At 42.4% G+C, this 10772-nt stretch overlaps 1 protein-coding gene across 1 annotated transcript; it reads right to left on the bottom strand.

The window, feature by feature from the left end:
* Nucleotides 1-2684: 2684 nt before the first annotated feature.
* On the bottom strand, nt 2685-10772 carry LOC117760453 (transmembrane protein 79-like). The gene is made up of 5 exons (XM_034583486.1): nt 10550-10772; nt 7446-7730; nt 5313-5879; nt 4495-4708; nt 2685-3391 (listed from the first exon to the last, which is right to left on the bottom strand). Exons 2-5 carry the CDS (start codon nt 7717-7719, stop codon nt 3136-3138), a joined length of 1311 nt encoding a protein of 436 aa, XP_034439377.1. The 5' UTR covers nt 7720-7730; nt 10550-10772; the 3' UTR covers nt 2685-3135.

Raw genomic sequence — 10772 nt, 5'->3', positions numbered from 1 at the left:
GGTTGGTGGCGCTGTTGTAACCAAAGTTCGAATATTATACTTTCATAATACATTTTTTTTTCTGTGCACGATGGCGTCGATTTGTATTTTCTTGGTTAAAGTTTTAGTTGAAGCAGAAACAACTTTCTTCAGCGTTTATGGGACATTGATGTGAAATGATGGGGAGAATGTATTTGTGTGAGTGTTGTCCAGATGATGTCCAGATCATCAGGTGATGTCCAGAGAAAACTATTGTTGAAATGTTTTTACCAAATATAAAACTAGTTGGAAAATAAACACTGGCCCGTGAAACAGACATAACAACGACTGTCAAGTGATTTAAATTCTACTTTTAAACCACAATTATACATTGAATTTCATAAAATATATCAAATATTATGTAGCCTGTAATTGTTAACATTTGTTGTGTATATAATTATGTTGTTGTGTTTTGTTATATTATGTTGTTATGTTGTGTTATGTTTTGTTAAGTAATGTTGTATGTTATATTATATATTATGTTGTATTATGTTGTGTTATCTTATGTTATTTTGTGTTGTGTTATGTTGTTGTGTTGTGTTGTGTTGTGTTGTGTTGTTGTGTTATGTTGTTATGCTTTGTTATGTTTTGTTATGTTATGTTATGTTATGCTATGCTATGCTATGCTATGCTATGCTATGCTATGCTATGCTATGCTGTGTTATGTTGTGTTGTGTTGTGTTGTTATGTTATTTTATGTTGTTGACAGATAGAAAGTCTTCATTGTCCCTTTACAAGAGAAGACAATACAACGAAATCAGAGGTGCTTCTTCTGAAAACAGCGCAGATTGTATCTTATGTTGCTGTTTGGTTCTGAATTCTCACAATGACCTTTATAAGAAATGATTTAATGACTTGATATAAATGTCAGAACTTGAGTTTGACCCAGAAAATCAATCTGGAGCCTGCTCTGCTAGTCGAGCTGCATTCAGTCGTGTGGTGTCATAAAACTGATCATGTCACGTAGAGAATATGAGCTATGACCCATTATGTGAAACATCTTAACATGTTAGGACTGGTTTTTATTTTCGTGTGCTGTTAATGTGTTCAAACTGTTTTTGATCACAGTTCCAGTAATCCAGTGGTTATCTGAAACATTTTCTATGTAGTGCAGAATTTGTTTTGTATTAGTAACTATTGAATGTTCAAAAAACCACACAGGCAGCAGTGATGTGTTCACGGCCCTACAGACACTGACAGCTCAGTTTCCAGAGCAGAGCACTGATGAATGTGAAGTGATGATCATCTGTCTTTCTATGGATTTAGATTATATCCTAAATCCCATTAAGCCGTAGCGACACAGTGTTACCAGCATGGAGAAGAGGACTCAAATAATCCAACAGTTATTTTTTATGATCCATTTAGTCCAACACAGGAGTTTCAGGTAAAATAATCTGGTGGAAAAAAATAAAACTCTAGTCGAAAGTCAGGTTTTGACTGCAGAGCTTTCACCTTTATCGCACAATCTAAATCAGCAGATATTCGTAAAAATGAGACGTTCAAATTTCAATCTAGAGACAATGTTGTTTGTATATTTTTGTACATATATCAGCAGCATGTCTTTTCCATCATGTGCCCTCATACCTGTCACATTGCTCTGTATGATGCAATGCTTTATGGACCATACTGTTTGTAATCAGTCCTCTCTTTACACTCTGTCCCACAGGTCGACCTGTGTGCTGCAGTAAATCTGAGTAAAGTCCTTCTGCTGATTTCTATTGATTACTTTTTATTACTTTATTGTTTTTTCTTTGCTGTTATATTTTTGTGCTGGTTCAATCCCTGTATTCAGCACAGACCAAATCAATTCCCTCTTATGTGTAATAAGCTGATTTCAGTGCATGTGTCTGAATAATAAGCTGCATGTTCAGGTTCAGATTGTTAAATGTACTTTTTTTTTTTTAAATAACTCAGATTCACCATTTTGCCTAAAGATTAGATGATTGAAATAAAGAGAAATTATCTGAGAGATGAAGCATCTAAATTGGATCATTTGTACGATTGCAAAATAATTTAAAAATAGATTATCTCATAGGCCACGTAAGATATATAATAAGATATAAAATATATAATAACATATATAAGATTTAAAATTAAATCATTCAGTGTTTTTGCTGTGACTCCGAAGTTATGAGGTCAACTTTTAAAACGGATGAACTAATTTGACCTGCAGCCAAAACCACCTATAACAATATTGTTTCTCTCATCTATTGCACACCTGAAAAAAAAGTGAAGAGGAAAATATTATAAAGACAGAAAACGGTCAGTTTTGGTCATGGCCTTCGGTCGGGGATCTCAGAAAGTAAAACCTGACATTTGAGGCTGAAAAATCTCTATTTTTACTTGATAAATGCCCTTTTGTCCTACAACCTCCCTGTAATTACAGTCATTTGAATCGCTCATTAATCTTTCTCTCAACATGCTGTTTTTGTGTTGGCCTGGTTTCGCTGTCACAGACGGAGCGAGCAGCAGCAGCAGCAGCAGCAGCAGCAGCGTGGACGCCAGCAGGGTGGAGATGGAGAGCGAGCAGAGATCATGGAGAGCATGGTATCATATAATGACAGCCCCGGCGCTGTAAACACACGCTGCCCTTTCTCCAGGAATAGCTGCTCAGTCAAAGCAAGAAGCATCAACGGGTCAAAACAAATGGAACAGATGAGAAGGGATTTTTTACAAATGGCTTTAATTCTTCCTTCATCATGTACAATCCTTTAGGACAGTTAAAATAATAATAACGTCTCAGCTTTGAAGTTGCTTTGCTCGTGGTTTTTTAGGGTCAAACCTAATTCAGCCATATATAGTACATATATATAGCAGAGTTTTTAAGTACTTGGGAGTTTAAAACATTAAATATAGGCACTGGAATAGCTTAAAAGGACACGCGTCTTAAGACTACAGCATTGTTCAAAGGCTTCGTCCACCACTAGAGCTCTTACATTACAGATAATAAGCATGAATCCACATAAAAAACAGTCCTGTATAGGAGGAGCAAAAGTAGAAGTTGAGCCGTCACACACTTGGAGGTTATAGTGGCAGCGTGCTGAACTACAGACCACAGGAATGGCCTATTTTTGGAAGGATCTCCTCCTCTGGAAGAAGAAAGCGCAGCTCGCCTCCTCACTGAGAGTCCAGGATGTCTGTGGGTAGGATGTCTGGTTTGCCACTCGCGCTCTGTGATGTCTCCCCTGACCAGGAAGAGGGGGTGACCTGATTATAGAGGACGTCCTGCGAGCCAAAGAGGGGCTCTTTGAGATTCTGCATGTACATGAGGAACAGATTGAGAGCCACCATGGCGAGGAGCGGGAAGACGGTCAGGCCGGAGCCGAAGCCCCGCCAGGAGCTGCACACGTTCAGGCTGACCCAGTAAACGAGCCTGCAGAGGATCAAAGGAAACCAAGACAGCAAATCAGAACAAGGTCAAAAACCTCAGAGCGGCTCTGATGGTGATGTTTCAGAAAGCAAGCACCAGTTAGACCAGACTCAAACCACTCAGTTAGGCTTAATATCAGGAAACGTTGCTTCAGAAAGGAGGTTTAGTTTAGTCTGACTAGTTTATAGGTTTAACTTTGCTTGTTCCTTATGTTGTTGCTTTTACAGGGAAAGGTGTTGATATTGTGACTTCATCTATTTAGGGTTAGGGTTAGTATCTGCACTGGGTTAGGGTTAGGGTTAGGGTTAGGGTTAGTGAACAGCTCCAATATCTGCAATTAAAATACATGCACTTGTACAGAAAATGCTAACTGTCACTAAAATAGAATTAAAGAAAGAGTTTCATTTGTTGGGAAATACAGCTGAACGTGTCTTAGCATAGTTTAGCATAAATACTATGAACAGAAGGAAACCGTCAGCCTCTTTGAAGGCAACTTGAACTCACTTCTTATCAACACATTACATCGAGTTTTCTTAATCCATAAAACCCAGTCAAGCTAAATTAAAGAAACAGAAACACAGAAACCTGCCACATGTTTGTTGTGTCTCTTTCTCAAACGGATAGAAAACTTCTGTTTTAATAAAATTGGATTCTATATTTCTCATGGGCCAGTTGTTTGTTCTTTCAAGTTAAAGTGCTATGTTGTATTTCATTGTTAAACCAAACTCACATGGCTCATACTGGACTTGAATGCACAGTGACTGAGTAAAAGAATAAGAAGAATATAGAGTAGAAGCAGAGCTCGGAGACAGAATGAGAAACCAGAGGCATGTGAAGGAGCTGAGTTCATCTCAACTTGTGTCAAACTCTGCGATATGCTGCCAAAACTCCCTTCGGCTGTGCTAATGACAGTGGCTGTGTTTGTTTTTAGCCATGTGAGCGGCACGGCTGTGTTGGCCTGTCACTCCACCACTTTTAAAATATCTAAACATCCACTGGACGCTGTAACTTGTGCAGAAACGTAAGGTCCTCAGAGCAGGAGGCCTAATGACTTCAATGATCCTCTTCTCAACAACTCACTCCTCTGCTCCACTTGTAGGCCTCACCTTCCAAAGATAAACATGGCAACCAGTATGGGAACCAACTGCAGCTGGTCTTGAGGCAGTAAAGTGGCCATAACGACGAGGTTGAGGACATAGAGGAGTAACTGCTCCAAGGAGGCTGTGACGAACAGCTGCTGAACGGCCCGTCTTCTTGGGAAAGACTCCTGCAGGCCGAAGGAGCCGGTGCAGAACTGGCACACCGCGCCCATGAGCATCGCTGCGAGGGAGTAAAGAGCAGTACGTCAGTTAGCAAATTGAATCTGAGCCATTTTTCCACAAACAAGTCTCTGCTTTCAGCAACTTCTAGCTGCACTTGATCTCATCTGACAGTCTGCTTTGTCTTCCCTAATTTCCTCATTTGAATACAGCAACTGCCAGCAGAGTGGCCCACATGCAAGATACTCCTCACTGTCATCAGCCTGACAAATAGTTGAGAGGAAAATGATCTGGATGAGCCTCGGTTCTGGATGTGTTTGCCACCTGCCCTCTGGTTCTGGTTGCCCAGGTTGGGAAGTGATTAAAATATTCTGAAACAATTAGGTCAAAGCCTGGGAGACAGGACACACAGCCAACCCCTTATTGTAGTTTCCATTTAAAGCTATGCACAGGAGAAGGAAATTATGCTTCTCTCCAGAGGCCTGAGGAGACGTCTGCTGCACGGAGGTTGAAAGCGCATGAAATTAAAGGGGACAGGAGACATTGAAACATTCCGAGACGAGGCGGCCAGACAAACCAAATCCTCTCTTAATCTGTATCTTTCATTTGTGGTGCACACACAGCTGCTGCTAGAAGTCAGAGGAGTGCAGGTGGTTGAAGCCTACCGAGCAGGATGGGGACGGCGGCCACCACGCAGCAGCAGAGGGTGAAAATGATGCGGCTGGCCACGTCGGGGCAGTCGGGGGGCTTGATGGGGACATAGAAATAGAGTGCATAGAGGATCCCGGTTGCACACAGCAGAGAGGCCACGACTGAGACGAAAGCAGGGACTCGGCCACTCTGGCAGCATTTACACTGGCAGCAGCGGCAGCAGCATGGCCCCCGCGCCGCAGCCTCCGCCGTGGCCTCGCAAGTCTCTCCCCGCCCCTGCGAGCTCCACACTGTCAGCTCCACGCTCTCCGGTGGAGGGCCTATCAGAGGTCGGCCCTCGTCCGCAGTGCAGTCCAGATTGGTGGACTCCGGACTCCATCTCGGGGCGTCTGTGCCGTTGGGGAGGTCTCCCTGGGAGGCCGGGGTTGGAGTGCTGATGCAGTTTTCCGTGGCGGCGTCCAAGTTGTGCTCTGTGATGATGGGACTGGAAAGAGTTTGATCCGGTTCCCCCCCCTCCGTCTGATCCGCTTGTGGCTCCTCTGGGAGGCCCTCGCTGGGGGGCTGGTGGCAGGGAGCAGAGCCTGTTCAAAGCAGAGCAGAGGTTTTAATACCAGATGCCACTGTCTGGGCCCCAGTTACATCAGGGGGTTACTAACTCTGTATGCTCAACCTACACTTGCTAGTAGCTCCATAAGGCTGGTTACTGAGGGTGACTACCAGGGCCTCAAGGCTCTGGAACCTGCATGTACATACCTTTTAATGTCTGATTTTTAAATGTGTTGTTTGTTTTTCACACATTTTCTTTATATATATTCTTTCCTTTTTTTGTTTTGTCTTGTTTTGTTCTGAGTTGTTTTATTCCCATGTATTTCGTAAAGCACTTTGTAAATAAGTGCTATAGAAATAGAGTTTTCCCAATCATTATTATCATTATTATACTTACAACCTTCAGCTGCAGGTTTACTCTAACCCCTCATCTACTTCTTTGTGTTCCCCGTGCAAAGCAGACACCTGAGTCTCATGTAACCTCTCAGAGACTTTTGTACGAGGCTTTGTTAAAGATTAGTGTGACCACATCATATATGTATCTTCTAAAATACCATCGAAAGACCCAAACCAGCAATGAATGGATTCCAGTATCTGTGGCCAAAACCTAATTCCTCCTCGGTGACTCTGAGCTTCAGTGGTTTGTTGACGTGTCCCTTCATTAAGAGGAGTACGTTCCCTCTTTTTTGTTTTTATTGATTCAGACCCATGCACAACATCCTGCCGCTGTAAACACTGCACCAAATGTGTATTAATCCACAGCTGGTTGAGTAATATTTGAAAAGTTACAGTGTCCTGTGGTTTTAGGAAACTGCTGAGAAACTACTGGAAAAAGAAATAAAAGTGTATTGGTGATCTGTTTGTTTAGATTTACGTCTTCAGGGGGAGCGAGTGGGCTCAGAGCTGCAAGACAGAGACAGACAGAGAAGTCGAGAGAATAACACGCTGCTGGTGTTTCGTGGCATTTGTTTGAGTAAGACAAATATAAAACATTATCAGCCTCATCCTAAATTCATAAAATCCTTTTTCATCTTTAGGTTTATCATTCATTTCAGTTAATTATTACATTTATCATCAAGCAAAAAAGACCAGATCATCATCGATGCCCACAGCAGGAACTAAAGCTCCTTAAAGTCCAGATAGAAATAAAATGTTTGACTTCCAATATAAAGATAACGCTGATTTCAACGATTCGTGGTGGAGCGTCTGCAGATGTTGTCTCACCTCTCACCCAGGTGATCAACAACATCAGCATCCAAACATCTGCATCTCTTCTCTAGCATAAACTATCAGGAATATTTGTGTTGAGGTCACAAACATTCACCCACTTCAGATTATAGATGAGGTTCCCTCCTGCAGGACAGTAGATCTTCTGACTCTGCCTCTAAACACGTCTCTGCCTCTTAAACTTTGTCTCTGCCTCTTAAACTTTGTCTCTGCCTCACGTCTTGACTTGAAACCAATAAACAACCTTTTTCTAAGTAAATCACTTAGTTAGTTGTCCCCACACTTGCAACTCCAGTTGGACTCTTTGCAAATTTGCTCTGGACTCAGATCCTACAGCTCCATCAGACAGTAAACAAGTCCCAGTAATAACTCACTCTTTGGCTGAAGCGTCGCTGGTGGTGGTTCAAGGGAGCGCTGGGAGCCGGAGACGGAGTGGGAGGACGAGTGCAGCTCCTCCATGGAGGACTCGGGGCTGTCTGACACAGGCGCCAAAGAGATCTGAGTGTCCAGGTCCAGGAAGGGGGAGAAGGAGAGCCTGGCCGGGTCGATGTCCTGGAGCTGGTTGATGATGTCGCTGATGGACTCCTTCATGCTGTCGAGCTCCTTCACGTTCTCCCGGTTGGTGTCCTGAAGCCCTGAGGTGCTCATAGTCACTCAGCCTGGTGGTCGCAGGGAGAAAGGAGAATCAAAGTTACAGTCACCTAACCAGAGAAATGTGGCCAGTGACATGAACACAGGGATCATACACGCCTTAAAAGCCCCTTTCTGTAAAACCCCCATATGCTTTATATAAATAGAGCCATTTACTACAGCCACTGGTGGCACAGAGAGATGCCACATCACCATAGATCCTGACAAAACTTCTAAGGTCATTCATTAAGAATACTGGAAAACTGTTAAAGTATTATTCTAATCCTGATTTCATGGAGCAACAGTGGAAGTCTCTAGAAGTTGCAGATATTTTTTTTCTTTTTACAAATTGCCATCTCTCTCTCTCTCCTTTATTCCCATTTTCTTCGACCACTTTACAACCTCTGTTCTGACAAATGTGGCTTGCTTTTTTTGTTTTCTTGAGACTTTTTCTAAAATCTAGACCTTTGTTTTTGTCCTCTGTTAAGGCTTCTGTGAATCTGTGAGTTAAACAACCTGCTTCAGAGCTGCTGGTGGGTTTTTCAGCGACAAGAGACAGACCCAAGCTAGCTGTTCCCCTCTGTTTCCAGTCTGTATGCTAAGCTAACAGAGTCCTGGCCCTGCTTCAGATATGAGAGTGAGGAGCAATCAGTCGCGTCAGGAAAGCTAATAAACGTATACCCCAACATGTCAAACCTTTTCTTAAACGAATCAGACTGATCAGTGAGTCAGTGTTCAATTAAAAAAACACAAAAAACTTTGCCTGAATGATCAGTGAGTTAAAGTTAGAAAAGTTTCCTGCTTCAAAGCCAAGAATCTGACCAAACATTCAATAGCTGTCAGGTCTCGATACCTGATGCAACAAACACATTGAGGAACATATTGAGGCTCAATACAGAGTCTGGTAAATTATAATTTCCTATCAATGTGTTGAAGGGTTTAAATCAGAAGGTTTTCCCTCATTACTCAAGTAAAATACAGAAAAATATCATTCAACCAATAAATATAATATGTGAAAAACAGATCCAGGAGGGTTTCACTGAGGAGGAACATCTGCTCTCAGTATTTTTTCAATCTTGACTTCTGCCCTGGATACAATGGTGGCACACTATTAGCACTACATTTATAGCTGGCCTGATAGCAGACTGGCTCATGACCTTTTTGACCTTTGACCCCTTATCTCAGGCTATGGCCTTGCAGGCTTGTGCCACATATTATTAAACAAAGTAAGAAATCCTTCTGTCACAGATGTTTTCCATTGTTTCTTTAATCATCTGGTGACCAATCCGATTTATCCAAGGACCAGTTTGTGTGGCTGGGAGTCACTGTGATGTCATATTCAGTAGCAGATACATGTTGGTCAGACATGACACGAGGCGACGTCAGGTTGGGGACGTCAGTGATAATAGTAGAAAAAAAAAAACTAAAGTCCCAGAGACGCATTCCACCAGTGCTGGAAAGTAACTAACTACATGTACTCAAGTACTGTACTTAAGCACAATTTACTTTACTTGCAACCCTTTGATACTCCTTTATACTCAGAGGGAAATATTTCACTTCTTAACTCCACTGACATTACACAACAGCTGATATGATTTTTCTTTTTGAAAAAACAAAAAGAGTAATGATCCAAATTAGTGTCTTTCTGCATAATGAGGACTTTTATAAACTACTTTTAGAGTTTTGTACATTTTTAGTATAGGTTTGATTTCAGGACATTAGAATAGAATAGAATAGCTCTTTATTGTCATGTTTTTAAAAAAAATTAATCTGTTTAGCAGCTCTTCAAGAATTGTACAGTAAAATGAAACCTACAAATAAAGAGCAGGAGAAAATACAGATAATAAACATAAACACATATTTAAGGCACATAAAAGGTTGCAGATACATAAATAGTACTCAGTAGCTGCTTGAGTGTGTATGGGTGAATGTACTCAGTAGTCCGTTCTTTAGTAATTGATTTATATTATTAAATGTATTTGTAATTAGTGAACTATTCTTTAACAACGTGGTATTTCTGTTTTTTGTCTCCTGCACGATCTGAATCTGTGTTTTTCAATCACTTGTAGCTGAATCCCACTGACGGTCTGTCGCTGTGAGTCTCTGGGAGCTGTGAGTGTAGAATAACACCAGTGACGCGTCTTTCTTTTGTTGCTCCGCCGTTATCTGAGCCGCGAGGTGATTTTCTCTGATGATCATGTGCAGTCTGGAGCTGGAGCGTTTCCTTCTGCGCTCTTTTTTTTGGGGGGGGGGGGGATTTTTATGTTTTTGGCGCACATCCAGCTGTGGCGCACGCAATAAAAAAGAAGCAAAAGAAATCAGCGTCGAGGATCTTTCTCCAAACACCGAGGACTTCTCCATGTATAGAGCGCAACGGTGACGGGGGGGGGGGGGGGGGGGGGTGTAAATCGGCGCTTCTCGGGGACTGGCGTGGATGTGGAAACGCGCGTATGGAGGCAACGTGCTTCTCCAGAGCCCCCGAGGCTAAAGAGCCCCTCTCCCGCTGCGGAGCCAATCTCTCAGATACAAAAAAAAAAAGAAAAAAGCCTTTTGAATTCCATCCCCCCCCCCCCCCCCCCCAGAAACCACATGGACTTTTACCTTGACTGGTTTAGTACAAAGGCTGCAGGAGAATGCGTAACTTGGTCCTAAATGCGCCAGAACCCGCACGAATCTGTGCGTAAAAGTCCTTCTGTGTTTGATCTTATATTCTGCGGCCACTCAGCAGCAGCTCCAGCAGCTCACTGGTTTAACTGCAGAGACCCTGAGGTTTTGTGTTTGGCTCCAATAAATGCACAGATGAGAGTTTTCATGCAATGAGATGCATTAGTTGTATAAATGAACTTACTTTGGTCGGAGGCTGCAGAGTATTTGGTGCCTTTACTCCTCTGGCAGTAGAGAAAAAAAAAACCCTGCACTCCGTCCGTCTGAGCCTTTCTGCCCTCCCCCTCCGTTTGCTTTTTGTCTTCCAGGATCCTGAACTTCTGAATCAAATTTCAGGACGGACAAAATACGAGGCTTTTCCTCCGCCCACACAGGATTTTTTTTTTCTTTTCTCCCTGGGTACCATG

Source organism: Hippoglossus hippoglossus, chromosome 4 (assembly GCF_009819705.1).
Source record: "Hippoglossus hippoglossus isolate fHipHip1 chromosome 4, fHipHip1.pri, whole genome shotgun sequence".
Taxonomy (NCBI): domain Eukaryota; kingdom Metazoa; phylum Chordata; class Actinopteri; order Pleuronectiformes; family Pleuronectidae; genus Hippoglossus; species Hippoglossus hippoglossus.
Note: the sequence above shows the minus strand (reverse complement) of the source record. Positions and strands in the feature narration are given on the sequence as shown.